We start from the raw sequence: 18,670 nt of genomic DNA on the forward strand, positions 1-18,670 counted from the left end.
TGGTATTGACCTTTTGGATCCATTGTGTTATTTTTATTGCATTTGCCAAAAGCCAGAATCGAGCAATCGGCTTTCTTGCTAGATATAGGAGCTTTTTGAGGGCAATGTACACAGAAGGGGTGTACAATTCCTCATCAAGATTCCCCATTAGACAAGTCATTAGACAAGTCTACTGCTAACTGCACTTGGAATATACTATTCATTTTGGCAACAGTGGTGCTCCAATACCTCACCAATTTAGGGCATCTCCAGAGCATATGAATAAGATTGCTTGGTTGGGCTTGACATTTCTGACAGATGGGGGTATCTCATTTGTGCAACTGGTGTACAGTACACATATGGTGCAAGATGAACAGATGGGATAGCCTCTGAGCCGCCAACACTAATGGTCCTACCTCCAAAATCTGCTCCCACTGTTCTCCATCAATGGGGCCAACATCGCTCTCCCACCCCTCCCTATATGGTAAGAGGTCAGGGGCTTGTATATGTGACAATAGATGAATATAGATTCTAGAAATAATTCCTTTCGTCTCAGGTTCAGTGTATATGGAGTCTAAGAATGCAGAGTCTTCTAGTTTCAAATTAGAGTGTCTACTTTGTCACCTCAGAGCAGAGTGTAGTTGAATTTCCCTCAGTAATTGGGAGTACAATAGTTGTGGTGCCCAGATCATTTTGATAAGATTTACTTGTCCAGTTACTGACATTGGTAACTTACTCCAGCTGGCATGTTTTTGTTGAAACTTCTGTAGTATTGGTTTCAGGTTTAATGTAATATAGTCCCCTGGGTCTCTTATCACCACTATAACTAAATATTTGAATGAGGTAACGATCTGTATGTGAGAGACATGGTCTGGTAGGGTCTAGTGGCAGCCAATTTATGTCAGTTAATGGCAAAGCCCGATAGATGCCTGAATTCATTAATCAGGCACATTGCCGTCCTCAGGGAATTCCTGGTATCTCCCAAGTACAGCAGTGTATCTGCGCACAATGAGATTTTTGCCTCATTTTGACTGCACTGGAAGCCCACAATGTTAGGAGAAGCCCGCACCACAGCCACAATTAAACGACTGTTGTTGATCCTCAAACTGGCTGTGGGGGCAGCATACAGCAGCTGCACCCATGATATAAATTTGTCTCCCAAAGCAACGCAGTACCTCCCATAGATATTTCCACTCCACGCTGTCAAAAGCTTTGACAGCGTCAAGGGAAAAGATGGAAAAGTAGGAAAACTCAAGGGCTATGTGATGCATCCAATGTGAAGCCTGTGCAGCTGCCGCTGGGGGGCAGAGAGCAGGATCGCGCTACAGAGAGTTAGCGACTGGCCACTCCTATGTCTATCAAGTTTCACAGGCTTCACTTCATATCAGATGCGTCACTATGCCTTTTGAGGCTGAGGTGTGTTTTTTACTTGTGCGCCTTTCGTGCTTACACTTATGCAATACTTGCTGTCTGTTTTTTATGTGCAATGTCTGCACCCCTTTCTGCCCTTAGACCCCTTTCACACTGAGGCACTACAGCACTAAAAATAGCACCTGTAAAGAGCTGCTCCTGTCTCTCCAGTGTGAAAGGCCGAGTGCTTTCACACTGGAGCGGTGCGCTTGCAGGACGTTAAAAAAAACTCTTGCAAGCAGCATCTTTGGATCGGTAAAGGAGCAGTGTAACGAATGAATTGAAATGACTGGGCAGCACGGCTATACACAGTATAGCACTTTGCGGTGGTTTTAACCCTTTCTCTGGGTGAAAGCACCCCCACTGCAGAAAGGGGGAGGACGAGCGAGCGGCCCCTCCCCCCCTGGACCATACCAGGCCACATGCCCTCAACATGGGTGGGTGCTTTGGGGCAGAGGGGGCCCCCCCCACCCCAAAGCACCATGTCTCCATGTTGACAAGGACAGGGGCCTCTTCCCGACAAGCCTTGCCCGGTGGTTGTCAGGGTCTGCGGACGGGGACTTATTGTGATCTGGAAGCCCCCTTTAACAAGGAGCCCTCCTAGATCACAGCCCCCCACCCTAGGTGAATGGGTAGGGGGTACATTGTACCCCCTACCCATTCACCTAAATAAAAAAAGTGTCAAAAATAAACACACTACACAGGTTTTTAAAGTATTTTATTAAAGCAGCTCCAGCTCTTCTCCTCTCTAGTAGTTAGGACACGCACCTTGTGCTTTCATCACCCGGGGCATTATGGGTTGTGGTTTTTTATTCCATTTTAGTATAAATATGAGATCTGTGGTCTTTTTGACCTCAGATCTCATATTTAACCACTTCGTGCCCACCCTATAGACGAAAGACATCAACAGCGCAGACACCAATTGCCAGGAGGTCATCCCTGGACATCCTCCTGTTTACTTCCCCTGTGCGCACCGCCACGGGCACGCAGAGGGGAAGTTCTGTGTTGGCCGTGTCCCTTTGATACACCCAATCACAGATCGTGCTAAATGGCCAATCACATCGGCCATTTAGCACTCGATCGGCGTGTCCAATGAGAGGTGATCTCCTATGTAAACATAGGAGATCATCTCTCATTGCCAGGTCTCCCTCCTCACACGCTGTCTCTGTGCTTCCCTGCTGCAGCGGGAGTGAAAAAAAAAACAGTCAACACTAACACAACACAGTGCCACCTGTCCCCAGTGCCACCTGTCACTGTCAAGTGCCATCTGATATCAGTGCCACCTGTCAGTGTCACGTGCGATCTGTCATCAGTGCCACGTATTAGTGCCATCTGGCATCAGTGCCATGTATTAGTGTCACTTGTCATCAGTGGCACGTATTAGTGTCATCTGTCATCAGTGTCATGTGTCATCAGTGCTACATATTAGTGCCATCTGCCATCAGTGTCACGTGTCATTGTCCTGGTGCTCCAGGGCCTTCAAAAGTGTAATGTGTAGTCAACAAGTTAGATGTGTAATTTATGCTCCTAGAACACGTGATGGTGCTCCCTGAACGTTGGGCCTTTCTATGTGGCCAGGCTGTGAAAAAGTACCACATGTGGTATCGTAATACTCAGGAGGAGTAGCAGAATGTATTTTGTGGCGTTATTTGTGGTATACAAGTGCCATGTGAGAGAAAAAAACCTATTACAATGACAATTTTGTTGGGGAAAAAAAAACCTTCATTTTGAAAAGAATTGTGGGGAAAAAAATGACATTAAAAACCTCACCATGCCTCTTACTAAATACCTTTGTACTTTCCTGGCTTGTTCTGGTTACAAGAAATTAGGGCCACCAGTACATCAGGTGTGATCAATTTTTTATAATTTGCACCACAGCTTGTGGGCTCTCTTACTTTCACAAAGACCAAATATCTACTAATTTGGGTTATTTTTTTACCAAAGATATGTAGCAGTATAAATTGTAGCCAAAATTCATGAAGAAAAATTTATAATTTGTAAAATTTTATCACAGAAACAAAGAGAAAAATGTGTCTTTTTTTTAATTTATAGTGCAAAAAATTAAAAAACCCAGAGGTGATCAAATACCATCAAAAGAAAGCTCTATTTGTATGAAAAAATTCATTTGGGTACAGTATTACATGACTGAGTACCATATTTATCAGCATATAACACGTGCCGGCGTATCACACGCACCCCAAGTTTAGTAAGTTAAACTTACATTTAAATGCCCATCAATGCAGCCTTCCATTGCAGCCTTGCATGTCATTTGCAGCCTTGTCAGTTATTTGTAGCCTTCCATTGCAGCCTTGTCAGTCACTTGCAGCCTTGCATTTAGCCTTGTCAGTCATTTGCAGTCTTGTCTGTGGCTTTGCCATTTAAAAAATGGCGCCGCCGAGATACAGAGCGGATGTCCTGTGTATCTCGGCGGCGCTCGGTAGTTCTCGGCGGCTTTCGGCTATTTTGGCCCATTCTCTGCTATTTTCGGCCGTTCTCGGCGGCTTTCGGCTTTCCGAGAATGCCCGAAAATAGCCAAGAACGCCCGAAGATAGCCGAGAACGGCCGACTGTGGCCGAAAATACCCCGGAGCCGCAGAAAGGGTTAAATAGTGAGGGATCGGCTTATAACATGCACCCCCAATTTCCCCCTGATTTTAGGGGGGAAAAAGTGTGTGTTATATGCCGATAAATATGGTAATTGTCATTCAAAGTGTGAGAGCACCGAAAGGTCTGGGCAGGAGGGGAGTTTAAGTGCCCAGTAAGCAAGTGGTTAAGAGGTCCTGTCATGCTTTCTTTCTATCACAAGGGATGTTTACATTGTTTGTAGTAGGAATAAAAGTGACACATTTTATTTTTACATTGTAATTGGTAAAATAAATAATAAAAAAATAAATAAATATGTGAGTAGCACCCGCATATGAAAACCGTGTTCAAACCACACATTAGGTATCGCCGCTATCGGTAGAGCAAAAGCAATACTTCTAGAACTACTCTAACGCAAAACATGCAAACGGTAGAATTTTTTTTAAATTATGCCTATGGAGATTTTTAAGGGTTTTAAAAGTTTGTCACCATTCCACTAGCAGGCGCAATTTTGAAGCGTGACATGTTGGGTATGAATTTACATATATAAAAAAAATTGGGCTAACTTTACTGTTGTCTTATTTTTTTAATTAAAAAAAGTGTATTTCTCTTTTGTTCAGTGAAGGGCACAGCATCTTCATCTTGACTTTAGGGATATATCACCCCTTTAGGAGAGGACTAGGCAGAAAGTGTTAAAAACAGCAACACTTGCACGGTATCGCCCAGGGGGTGGTCCTACTGGCTAAAACCCCTCATACTGCATCCAGCAGCTCGGTTTTTTTTCTGCCTAGTGTAGGAGAAGGACCTGGCTCCCGGTGGGACCATTGGACCTGGGAATGTTTTTTTTCTTTTTTTATGCATTTTTGATTCATGTGATCTACAATCAACAGCATGAGCAGGCCCTAGCTACGTGCTGGGATGGCCACGACATGCCCCGTCTGATCCAGGGGCGACCGGTGAGCTATATGCTCTGGGGGAAACTATATGACTGGGCTACTGTTGTCGGTGTCAGCGTGCTGTGGCTGACAGCCACCTGGTACTGCTCAGGTGATGGTTCTGTCTGTTGAATGCATCCAGTGGTCCCTGCAGGAGGAGTAAGTATGGTTCCACCTGTCTCGGCAGGATGGAGCAGCTGGGCATTCCCTGGGAGGTCAACTAGGGGGTCTCTCACTCTCCCTTTCTTCTCTCCCTGTCCCTTCCCTCCTCCCCATGCTATGGGCCACTGTGTGACTGGGCACATGGGGGTGTGCTGCAAGTACCTTGGCCGGGGGTCCTCTGGGGGGGCTCTGGGTCCTGCCAGGGGGCTGTGTTGGGGGTCCGCTCGTTCTCTTCCCTGTTTCTGGGCAACAGTGGGGTGTTTGTGCTGTGTTTGACATGTGGGGAGGCTGCCGTGTTCTCCACGGCCATTAATCTGGGGCCGCAGACATTTTTTTTTTTGTAGCCACAGACATTTTATTTTGCCTTTCAGCCATTTTCTGGAAGTTCTGAGGCCTTTGTTGCCAGGGTGGCAGCGGTGTGTGGGCACAAGGGGGGTAAAAAATGCCCCCTCCCCACACCGCCTTCTGGGGAAAGCTCTGATTCAAACTCGGGCCCCACTGTGGCAGGCGGCCCCTGTTCTGACGTGTCAGAGGATGCAGACCAGGACCATTCGGTGGGTCCGCAAACTGGTTTCATCAGAATACAAGAGAGCGTTTCTTTCTTGCCCGCCAAACTGATTTTTTCCCTCAAATCTTCATCTTCTTCTGACTCATCGGGAAGCCCTGTTTGGGGCAGTACAAGACCTGCTGTTGCTTGGGGTGATAGTACCTGTACCGACACCGGAAAGGTTTCAGGGATTCTACTGCAATCTGTTTGTATTCCCAAAGAAGGAAGGGGTTCGTCTGGTCCTTGACCTCAAGGCCCTCAACAGCTTTGTGAAGGTACAAAGGTTCAGGATGGAATCAGTTCGCTCAGTGGTCGCTGCACTCCATCAGAGGGATTTTCTGGCATCCCTGGACATCAAGGACGCATACTTGCATGTCCCCATATGCATCAAGCATCAGAGGTTTCTGAAATTTGCGGTCGGGGACGAGCACTACCAATTTGTAGCTCTCCCTTTTGGCCTGGCGTCGGCACAGGGGTCTTTACCAGAGTGCTAGCCCCAATTTTGGCTTTGCATGGGCAGCAAGGGATTGCAATTGTGGGTTACCTGGACGACCTCCTTCTGAGAGCAGCTTCCTCCTCAGAATTAAGGGAAGATGTGGCGATCACCATACAGACTTTCCGGGAGTTTGGTTGTGTACTGAACCTATAGAAGTCATGTTGGTGCCAACTCAACACCTGGAGTACCTGGGCCTGCTTCTGGACTCCTCAGAGGCGAGAGTCTTTCTCCCTTCAGACAAGCTGCAAACTCTTCAAGCTGTGATGAAGTTGTTGGTGTATCGCAGCTTGTGGTCACTATGTTTTTGCATGCAAGTCCTAGGTCTTATGGTAGCCACTTTCGAGGCGGTACCGTATGCTCAATTCCACACTCTAGTCTTGCAAAAGGGGATACTATCCAAATGGGACAAATCTCTGTTATCCCTGGATTGTCAAATTCAGGTGAGCCAGCTAGTCAGGGATTCCCTGCTCTGGTGGCTGAGGTCGCCGGCCCTTCGGTCCGGGAAGTTGTTCCTTCCTCTTCATTGGACGGTGATCACGACAGACGCGAGCCTGACCGGTTGGGGGGGAGTTTGGGGCGTACAGGAAGAATCCCGCCTGCCGATCAACGTGCTGGAACTTCGGGCGATCAGGCGGTGCCCCTCCACATGGTCACAGAGGCTGCAGGGGTGTCCGGTCAGGATCCAGTCAGACAACGCCACGGCAGTGGTGTATGTCAACCATCAAGAAGCAACAAGCCCTGTGGTGGGCAGAGCGGCGCATGCTGGCTCTGACAGCCGTGTAAATTCTGGGCGTAGAAAACTGGCAAGCAGACTACCTAAATCGTCAGATGCTGGACCAAGGGGAATGGTCGCTATATCCGGATGTATTTCGGCTCCTTTGCCTAAGGTGGGGCATGCCAGATGTGGATCTCCTGGCTTCTCGACTCAATCAGAAGGTATAGAGGTTTGTAGCCAGGTCAAAGGATCCATGGGCGGATGCGGCAGACACGTTGGTGGCTCCACGGGTGCATTATAGGGCAATTTATGCTTTTCCCCCACTCAAACTTCTACCACGTCTGCTTCGCAGACTGGAGTCCCAGGGGATTCCTGTAATTCTGGTTGCCCCGGATTGGCCTCTGTGTCCGTGGTACGCCGACATAGTACGAATTGTGGCAGATGTTCCTTGACTGCCGATGCAAGAGGACCTTCTGTCGCATGGTCCAATACTTCATCCTGCTTTACCATAACTGGCTTTAACGGTATGGCTGTTGAAAGCCAGGCGCTAAGGGACCGAGGTCTGTCGGATTCGGTAATACCCACTATGCTGAGGGCATGGAAGTCATCTTCTCTGAAGATTTATCATCATACGTGGAAGAGTCCTGCGCAAATCGTGCCACTTTAAAAAATATATATATACAGTTAGGTCCATATATTTTTGGACACAAGCACAATTTTCATTCTTTCGGCTCTGTATGCCACCAGAATAAAATTTAAATGAAAAAATTCCAATTAATTTGAAGTGCAGACTTTCAGCTTTAATTCAATGGGTTGATCATTAATATCAAGTACCGTATATACTCGAGTATAAGCCGAGATTTTCAGCCTCTTTTTTGAGGCTGAAAGTGCCCCCCTCGGCTTATACTCGAGTCATCGCCGTCTGACTGCTCGATCAGCGTATCGAGCAGACAGACGGCGGACATACTACAATTCGAAAGCCGCGCCTCCGCCTCCGCCTCCGCCTGTGATAGGCGGAACACTGAATTTCCCAGCAGCCTGTGTTCCGCCTATCACGGACATCGTCTCATCCTCGTCCGTAGTACGAGGATGAGACGATGTCCGTGATAGGCGGAACACAGGCTGCTGGGAAATTCAGTGTTCCGCCTATCACAGGCGAAGGCGGAGGCGCGGCTTTTGAATTTTAGAATGGCCGCCGAGGCGCCGACGAAGAGCGGCGATCCTGGCAAGGCACGGGACGGAGGCAAGGCAAGGCACGGCACGGGACGGGACGGAGGCAAGGCACGACACGGGACGGAGGCAAGGAGGCAAGGCACGGCACGGGACGGAGGCAAGGAGGCAAGGCACGGGACGGAGGCAAGGAGGCAAGGCACGGGACGGAGGCTCGGGACACAGGCTCGGGACACAGGTAGGCTGGACACACACACACACACACACACACATGGACACACACACACAGGGATGGATGGATGGAGACACACACACACAGGGATGGATGGATGGATGGAGACACACACACACAGGGATGGATGGATGGAGACACACACACACAGGGATGGATGGATGGATGGAGACACACACACACAGGGATGGATGGATGGATGGAGACACACACACACAGGGATGGATGGATGGATGGACACACACACACACAGGGATGGATGGATGGATGGACACACACACACACAGGGATGGATGGATGGATGGACACACACACACACAGGGATGGACGGACACACAGGGATGGACGGACACACAGGGACGGACACACACACAGGGATGGACAGGCATGTCTCACCCTCGGCTTATACACGAGTCAATAAGTTTGCCAGTTTTTTTGGGGGTAAATTGGGGGCCTCGGCTTATATTCGGGTCGGCCTATACTCGAGTATATACGGTACACCTTTTAGGAACAGCAACCATTTGTATACACCGTCCCCCCATTTCCAGGGGCTCAAATGTAATTGGACAAATGAATATAATCATAAATAAAATGTTCATTTTTAATATTTTGTTAAGAATCTTTTACTGGCAATGACTGCCTGAAGTCTGGAACCCATGGACATTACCAAAGACTGGGTTTCTCCTTTCTGATGCTTTGCCAGGCTCTAACTGCAGCTGTCTTCAGTTGTTATTTGTTTGTGGGTCTTACTGCCTTTTAGTTTTGCCTTCAGCAAGTGAAATGCATGCTCAATTTGATTGAGATCAGGTGATTGACTCGGCCATTGCAGAATATTCCACTTCTTTTCCTTCAAAAGTTCCTGGGTAGCTTTTGCATTGTGTTTTGGATCATTGTCCATCTGTACTGTGAAGCACCGTCCAATCAACTTTGCTGCATTTGGCTGAATCTGGGCTGACAGTATATCTCTAAACACTGCAAAATTCATCCACCTGCTTCTGTCTTCTGTCACATCATCAATAAATACCAATGACCCAGTGCCACTGGAAGCCATGCATGCCCATGCCATCACACTGCCTCCACCATGTTTACAAATTAAGTTGTGTGCTTTGGATCATGAGCTGTTTCAAGCCTTCTCCACCCTTATTTCTTCCCGTCATTCTGGTACAGATTAATCTTAGTCTCATCCGTCCAAGGAATGCTTTTCCAGAACTGGTCTGGCTTTTTTTAAGATGCTTTTTGGCAAAGTCTGATCTGGCTTTTCTATTCTTCACGCTTATGCATGGTTTGCTCCTTGTGGTGAACCCTCTGTATTTTCTCCCGTGCAGCCTTCTCTTGCTTGTAGACTTTGACAATGATACACCCACCTCCTGGAGAGCGTCCTTCACTTATCTGGATGCTGTGAATGGGTTTTTCTTTAACATAGAGAGGATCCTGCTATCATCCACCTCTGTCGTCTTCCGGGGACGTCCAGGCCTTTTTATGTTGCTGAGATCACCAGTGCATTCTTCTTTGCTCAGAATGTACCAAACTGTTGATTTAGCCACTCCTAATGTTGCTTCTATTTATCTGATGGATTTGTTTAGTTTTTGAAGCCTTACAATGGCCTGGTTCACTTGCATGGGCAGCTCCTTTGAACACATGATGTAGATTCACAGCCATAGATTCCAAATGCAAATACCAAACTTACAAACAACTCCAGACCTTTTACCTGCCTTATTGATGAAGAAATAACAAAGGAGTAACCTATACCTGGCCATGAAACAGTTTTTGATTCAATTGTCCATTTACTTTTGGTCCCTTGAAAAAGGGAGGATGGCTATTCTTAAGAGCTGTAATTACTAAACCCTTCGTCTGATTTGGATGTACATACCGTCAAACTAAACGAGAGTATGCACTTTCAGCCCATATCCATTATATAAATATAGCTTGAATATGTTTTGGTGAATACCTAAAAAAAAAAAAAAAAAAATTATGCCTGTGTCCAAATACATATGGACCTAACTGTGTGTGTGTGTATATATATATATATATATATATATATATATATATATATATATATATATATATATATACACATACATATATATATATATATATGTATGTGTATATATATATATATATATATATATATATATATATATATATATATATATATATAAATGTATAAAAAATTTGAAACAGTCAATGTATAAATGGGAATAAAAAATGTAAATCCCAAAAATCACACACCAATGAGTGAGGATAAACTGTGAAAAAAAGGAGAAAAGACGGGACCAAATGTTCCAAAGTTCACAGATCCAGGCTCTCAAAACTCTCACCTTAAGATAAAATGTATCAGCAAATCAAAATAGCCCCAGAAACTTCTCCTTTGCTTCTCTGTATAAAGCCACTTCTCCTTTTTGCTTCTCTGTATAGCAAAGGAGAAGTTTCTGGGGCTATTTTGATTTGCTTATACATTTCATCTTAAGGTGAGAGTTCTGAGAGCCTGGATCTGTGAACTTTGGAACATTTGGTCCCGTCTTTTCTCCTTTTTTTCACAGTTTATCCTCACTCATTGGTGTGTGATTTTTGGGATTTACATTTTTTATTCCCATTTATACATTGACTGTTTTACATTTTTTTATACATTTATATATATATATATATATATTTTTTTTTTTAAAGTGGCACGATTTGCGCAGGACTCTCTATTTTATTTATTTGATGTGATAGTTTGTGTTCACTATTTTGTCCCGCTGCATTTTTTTGCATTACCAAGTAGCACTTGCACTTTTGTATCACTTTACTGTTTTACTTTATATTTTCTCTTTTTTTTGGTATATTTTCCATTATTTGGCCATACACGTATTTAGATATAATTTCACTTTTAACACTTACTGGCGCGAGGGTCCATTTTTATATTTTATATATCATACGTGGAAGGCCTATATCTCCATGGGTGAGGAGATGGGCTGGCGTCCACGCACATATTTGATTTCCAGGATCCTACTGTTTTTGCGGTGAGGAGTGGATCAGAAACCTGCCTTAACCGGTTCCCAACCAGCGCACGCCGATGTACGTCGGCAGAATGGCACGGGCAGGCATATTGGCGTACAGGTATGTCCAATCTTCAATGCCCCCCTGCCATCACGAGCACGCCGGCGGCGGGGCACTCGCATGCCGGTCGGGACCCCCGTGAGTCCGGTCTCGGGTCCCGCGGACTCTATTGCTGCAGGCATACCCGTGATCGTCTCACGGGACGGCTGAATGGAGAAATGCAGTTGTAAAAAGCATTTCTCCATTCTGCCTAGCAACTAGTGACGCTGATCTCTGCTCCATGTGATTGGAGCAGAGATCAGTGTTCACTAAATGAAAGCCCAACCCCCCACAGTTAGTACCACACCCCTAGGAACACTTAACCCCTACACTGCCACCCACTGGTTAACCCCTTCACTGTCAGTGTCATTTACACAGGAATCACTGCATTTATATAGCAGTGATTGCTGTATAACTGACAATGGTCCCAAAAATGTGTCAAAAATGTCCGATGTGTCCGCCATAATGTCGCAGTCGCAATAAAAATTGCTGATCGCCACCATTACTAGTAAAAAAAATAAAAATAATAAAAAATGATTAATAAAAATGCCATAAAACTATCCCTATTTTGTAAACGCTATAACTATTGCGCAAACCAATCGCTTATTGCGATTTTTTATTTATTTATTTTTTTTGGATTTTTTTTTTTTTTTTACCAAAAATATGTAGAAGAATACGTATTGGCCTAAACTGAGGGAAAAAAATTTTTTTTATATATATTTTTGGGGGATATTTATTCTAACAAAAAGTAAAAAATAATGCGTTTTTTTTTCAAAATTGTCGCTCTATTTTTGTTTATAGCGCAAAAAATAAAAACCGCAGGGGTGATCGAATACCACCAAAAGAAAGTTCTATTTGTGAGAAAAAAGGACGTCAATTTTGTTTGGGAGTCACGTCGCGCGACACCGTGCCGAATCACAAAAAGTGGTCTGGTCTTTGACCAGCAAAATGGTCCGGTCTGTAAGTGGTTAAGCACCATCAAGGGGAAGATATCAGCTTTGGCTGTCCTTTTTTTCAGCTATCCTTGGCGACTCATTCAGTGGTGAGTACGTTTTGTTCAGGGGGTTCGATGTGTGGCTCCTCTGGTTCGACCACCGCTACCTCCATGGGATGTGAATCTGGTGCTCTTGGTGCTTCAGAAACCGCAGTTTGAAAACATTGAGGAGACCCCCTTATTGACACTCTCTCAGAAAGTAGTCTTTCTAGTGGCTATTACATTTGCCAGGAGGTTTTCTGAGTTGGCTGCCTTGTCTTGCTAGTTTCCCTACTTGATCCTCCACAAGGATAAAGCGGTGCTGCATCTGCAACCTTACCTTCATTTCTGCCAAAGGTTGTTTTGGCCTTTCATCTAAATGAGGGCATTGTGCTTCCATCCTTATGTCCTCGGCCGTCACACCCCAAAGAGGTGGCTTTGCATTCCTTGGACATGGTCCGGGCTCTGCGGGTGTATGTCTGCTACGGCTCCTTTTCGGAGGTCGGACTCACTGTTTGTACTCAGTGGCTGGTCTGAAGAAGGGACTGGCGGTCTCATCAGCCACCATTTCTCTGTGAATCATACAAATTGTGGTTCAGCCTTATGCCATATGGGGACGGGCGCCTCCCTTTCCTGTCACGGCACATTCTACCAGGGCAATTGGTGCCTCTTGGGCTTTCTGACATCAAGCGTCTGTTTCTCAGGTGTGTAAGGCGGCGACCTGGTCGTCCGTTCACACTTTCACAAAACTTTACAAGGTTGATGTGAGCTCATCTTCGGATGCTTGCTTCGGCCGCAAGGTTTTGCAGGCGGCTGTTTAAGGTTGTAACTCCTCCGTTGAGGAACTCTGGTTGTTATGGGTGAAGTTATTTTCTTGCTGTTCCCACCCCTCGTTTCTTTAACACTGCTTGGGGACGTCCCTAAAGTCAAGATGAAGATGCTGTGTCTGTCAATGAATGAAAGAGAAAATAGGATTTTTGTACTCACCGTAAAATCCTTTTCTCTGAAGTTCATTGACGGGCACAGCAACCACCCCTCCTGTTTATGTTTGTACTGCTTTTGACAAACTGAGCTGCTGAATGCAGTGTGAGGAGTTATAGCCAGTAGGACCGCCCCCTGGGCAGTACTGTGCAAGTGTTGCTGTTTTTAACACTTTCTGCCTAGTCCTCTCTTAAAAGGGCAATATAACCCTAAGGTCAAGATGAAGATGCTGTGTCCATCAATGAACTTCAGAGAAAAGGATTTTACGGTGAGTACAAAAAAACTTTAAAAAAATTAAAAAAAATAAAAGTGTGCTTGTAAGAGCGCTGCGTAATTACGGTGTGACAAAGTATTGCAACAACCGCCATTTCACTCTCTAGGATGTTAAAAAAATGTATGTTTGGGGGTTCTAAGTAATTTTCTAGCAAAAAAAAACATTGATTTTGAATAAAGGCAGAGAAACACGACTGAAAGCTAGCATGGTTAAACGGGTATTGACGCCAATGCAAAACGTGAAAAAAAACGCATTTTTAATGCTGCTTTTTTCCTGACGTCGGTACTAGCATTGCAGCTCATTTTTTAAAATGTATGTGGACATGTAGCATAATGCCGCGTACACACGATCAGAATTTTGGTCGGAAAAAGCTCTGATGGTTTTCCTGACGGAATTCTGATGGGATTTTGCTCAAGCTGTCTATGTAACACATGGTCACGCCAAATTCTGATCGTCAGGAACGCGGTGACATACAACACTTACGACGTGACTAGAAAAAGGAAGTTCAATAGCCAGTAGCCAATAGCTTCCGTCTCGTAGTTGAATCTGAGCATGCATGAGTTTTTGCGCATCGGAATTGCATACACACGAACACATTTTCGGATAGGAACTTTTTCCAACCGAAAAATTGAGAACATGCGCTCAATCTTTTGCTGGCCGAAATTCGGCCAGCAAAAGTCCAATGGAGCATACACATGATTGCATTTTCCAATCAAAAGCTCTCATCGGTCTTTTGCTGGGCGAATTTACGAATTGTGTGTACGCGGCATAATAGCTTTGATGCACTTTAACTTTAATTCCTTGCGTGTGTGGATGCCAGAGTTCAAGGGCACCATACAGTTTATTTTCATAGTAGTGTGATTATAGTAGTTTATTTTTTTGTTTTTTTTCTGGAGCTATATCAGTTGTAATGATGATGATTATTTTTTGCCCCTTCAACGGGAAGTAGATTACTTTTGCAAAGATCTTTTGCAGCAGACTTTACTACTGTAGATACTGTTGTACAGCAAATGGTCCCACCTGCTGTTACACAAGTCAGTGCATACCTCTCATGCATACTTTTGTATAGATATTCTAGTTTTAGAATGGCACATAGTAGAAAGATTGCTTGTAATGAAAGCAAACAAACCTATGCATTTATCATTAGTTATATGCGCTGGATTTTGATAGTATCACCTTTTTGTGTCTTCTAGAAGAACATGCATCAAGTGTAGAGAATCAAGAGGAACATATGTCAAGTGGAGAAAATCGGGAGAGTCCAGAAAATTCTGCTTAAATAAGGAGTCTGAGGATGTAAGATAAGATTCATTTACTTTGGGTAGATTACAGCAGAATGTTAGTGCAATGGTAAATTGTGCTCATTGTCTGTTTATTAAGCAAGAACATGTAAATAAAACATTGTATTTACAATCTTTATTTCTGAGTGTGCATTCTTTACATAAAACTGGCAATTCTTGTTGCACATGTAACAGTATTAATTTAAATTTTTGTTGAGAAAAAACAATGCTCTCTGTCTAATTAAATAATAAAATATATACATAAACACACGCAGCACTGTGCAAATATTTTAGATAGGTGTGAAAAAATCTACAGGTGGAGAACAGGAGCTGAAGCCATCTTTTACCACCTCATTTACATTTATGCTATAGGGAGCACCATTTTGTTGAAGTCTACTGGAGCCTAATAAGCCGATTCTGTGTCTCTTGCACCAGCCATCTCACATACTGATCCAACTGACACAGATTTGGAGGTGCATTCGAGCGGTACTATTTTCATTGTTTTGGCTACATAGGTATGAAAAAATGTTGTAATATAAGAATGCTTTAAATATATATATAATTTTTCTCAATTTACAAAATGCAAAGTGAGCGAACAGAAGAAAAATCGCAATCAAATCAATATTTTTTGTGACTACCCTTTGGCTTCAAACCAGCATCAGTTCTTCAGCTGGATCCATACTATACTACCTTTTTGTTGTTGAATTTCATTTTAGATTTACCTTCAAATATGTAATACAATGATAGACCAGACATAGGAACAGTTTCTCCCCCCTATCACCTGAAGCGCCTCATGTCCTGGCTATACAGTCGCTTAAAGCATTTCATAGGGAATCTGAACCAAACTATTCCAGTGCAACTTTCTAATTCAACCTTTCTGATTACCTGCCTACCTCTTTGCTACAACTTCATTCCACTCTTTGCTACTCTGCATGTCTGCTGGATTGAACGGACCAGATAGATCTCTGGAATAACCTGCCTCCTTCCCACGGGACTATGATTCAGCATGGGAGCTTTGTATGATTAGGCATTCACAGAGGAATCAGCTGTGTTATATCAGCTACCTAACGCACAGCTTTGCTGCTTCACTTTCACTCAGCTTTACACAACTAGTAGATACCTGACCCTAGAAGTGGAGGTTTTCACTCTATATGAGCGTAATCGGAGGAAGAGGGACAGTGAGCATTCATAAGATATTACAGACCGATCATATCGGCAGTTGCTTCAAGGTGCTGGGATCCTTTTGCACTGGCCGGATCGGACGTAATGATATGCTACATGTGTAATAGCTATTATGGTTTCAGAGCTAAAAGCTCCTCACTGACTCTGTGTTACATTGTTGAATTAGTAGAGTATAATCAGCGTGAGAGTGTGAATACAACTTTATCTACAGTGAATGGCCACGAGCTCCAACTCGCGACTGTTATTACCGTATATACTCGAGTATAGGCCGACCCGAATATAAGCCGAGGCCCCCAATTTACCCCCAAAAAAACTGGCAAACTTATTGACTCGTGTATAAGCCGAGGGTGAGACATGCCTGTCCATCCCTGTGTGTGTGTCCGTCCCTGTGTGTCCGTCCATCCCTGTGTGTCCGTCCATCCCTGTGTGTGTGTGTGTCCATCCATCCATCCATCCCTGTGTGTGTGTGTGTCCATCCATCCATCCCTGTGTGTGTGTGTGTCCATCCATCCATCCATCCCTGTGTGTGTGTGTCTCCATCCATCCATCCATCCCTGTGTGTGTGTGTCTCCATCCATCCATCCATCCCTGTGTGTGTGTGTCTCCATCCATCCATCCCTGTGTGTGTGTGTGTGTGTGTGTGTGTGTGTGTGTGTGTCCAGCCTACCTGTGTCCCGAGCCTGTGTCCCGAGCCTCCGTCCTGTGCCTTGCCTCCGTCCCGTGCCGTGCCTTGCCTCCTTGCCTCCGTCCCGTGCCGTGCCTTGCCTCCTTGCCTCCGTCCCGTGTCGTGCCTTGCCTCCGTCCCGTCCCGTGCCGTGCCTTGCCTTGCCTCCGTCCCGTGCCTTGCCAGGATCGCCGCTCTTCGTCGGCGCCTCGGCGGCCATTCTAAAATTCAAAAGCCGCGCCTCCGCCTTCGCCTGTGATAGGCGGAACACTGAATTTCCCAGCAGCCTGTGTTCCGCCTATCACGGACATCGTCTCATCCTCGTACTACGGACGAGGATGAGACGATGTCCGTGATAGGCGGAACACAGGCTGCTGGGAAATTCAGTGTTCCGCCTATCACAGGCGGAGGCGGAGGCGCGGCTTTCGAATTGTAGTATGTCCGCCGTCTGTCTGCTCGATACGCTGATCGAGCAGTCAGACGGCGATGACTCGAGTATAAGCCGAGGGGGGCACTTTCAGCCTCAAAAAAGAGGCTGAAAATCTCGGCTTATACTCGAGTATATACGGTAACGGCACACAGATTCATGATTAATCCATATTATATGGTTTTGGTAAATCTAAAGGAAAAAAATCTAAAGAAAATTGGATAGTGTATATCCAGCTTTACACTCGCACACTTTGTACACTTGCACAAATCAGTGATTTTGTAGGATTAGTCAGGTGTATAATTAACCATTTATACAAAGCAGGTGTTAATGATAAGCAATTTCATATGTAGGTTCAAATACACTCATTAATTGAAACAGCTGTGTAGGAGGCTTAAAACTGAGTGAGGAACAGCCAAACTGCTACTAAGGTGAGCTTGTGGAAGACAGTTTCATTTCACAGGTCATACACCCTGGAAAGACTGAGAACAGCAACAAGACATAATGTAGTTATACTATATCAGCAGGGTCTGCTTCAGGCAAAGATTTATTTTGCACGGTAGTTTAAAGGCTTTGAACCCATTTGTATAAGTCCCTATTAGAGGCTGGCATAGCACACTGTAAAGCATTCTTAAAAACAAGCTCTGTAAATACCGATATTTTCAGCTGTCTTCAGGCCGGTCACGTGACTCGCGGACGCTTTCCAGCTCTGATGGGTGGCTTCTGCGGGCGGGTATGTGATCTCCCTCTGACATCAGCTGGGGAGTTCATGTGGCCGCTCGGTACACCCGCAGAAGCTCTGTCTCATAGCTGAAAATCAGTATTTCGTCTTTAAAAAGCTTTACACAGTGTGCTATGCCAGCCTCTAATAGAGGGGCTGGCAGTGACAATTATAGTTTTTTTAAAGGAATGTATTAACACATTGCAAAAAGGAAATTTGATCTGTCAAACACAAATGAGTAAATATACAGCTAATATACATGTAGCTGTCTGATCTGTGAACAAGTTGCAATTCTGTTTTGTTTTAACCACTTGCTGACCAGCTCACATACATTTATTGCGGCAGGTCAGCTCTCCTGTGCAAACCGACGTACCTGTAAATCGGTCTGTGCAAGAAGGCTAGTGGGCATGCGCGTGTGTCCAGCAGGTTCTATGTCTGCCGGCAAACTGTGATCACTGTGTACAGAGGCAGAACGGGGAACTGCCAAACAAGGCGACTCCCTAATGACATGTCAGATCTTCTGTTTCCAGTGATTGGGAAAGGGATCTCTCTCATGTCCCAGTGAACCAACCCCCCCTACAGTTATAACACATTTAACCCCTTGATCACCCCTTCCCTGCCAGTGTCATTTATGCATTGCTCAGTGCATTTTTATAGCTCTGATGAATGTAATAATGTCACTTGTCCCCAAAAAGTGTCATTTGAGGTCAGATTTGTCCGCCTCAATGTCGCAGTCCTGCTAAAAATCGCAGATTGCTGCCATTACCAGTAAAATCAAAAAAATGAAAAGAGTCACTAAATCTATCCCATAGTTTGTAGACGTGATAACATTCACGCAAACCAATTAATATGCGCCTATTGTTTTTTG

At 44.9% G+C, this 18,670-nt stretch overlaps 1 protein-coding gene across 4 annotated transcripts in view; it reads left to right on the plus strand.

Annotated features, from left to right (window-relative positions):
• ODAD4 (outer dynein arm docking complex subunit 4) overlaps window positions 1-14,947 on the plus strand; it is a 98,746-nt gene extending 83,799 nt beyond the window's left edge. For 3 of the 4 annotated variants that reach the window (XM_077459533.1, XM_077459530.1, XM_077459532.1), the window contains one exon: window positions 14,725-14,947. In XM_077459533.1, coding sequence (XP_077315659.1) covers window positions 14,725-14,807 — 83 coding nt within the window. In that variant the 3' untranslated portion in view covers window positions 14,808-14,947. The remainder of the gene's footprint in view (window positions 1-14,724) is intronic. The other variant, XM_077459531.1, reaches the window with a different exon arrangement.
• Window positions 14,948-18,670: the final 3,723 nt, after the last annotated feature.

The sequence above is a fragment of the Lithobates pipiens genome, unplaced genomic scaffold, assembly GCF_037356315.1.
Source record: "Lithobates pipiens isolate NorthernLeopardFrog02 unplaced genomic scaffold, aLitPip1_a1.2 Scaffold_28, whole genome shotgun sequence".
Lineage (NCBI taxonomy): Eukaryota > Metazoa > Chordata > Amphibia > Anura > Ranidae > Lithobates > Lithobates pipiens.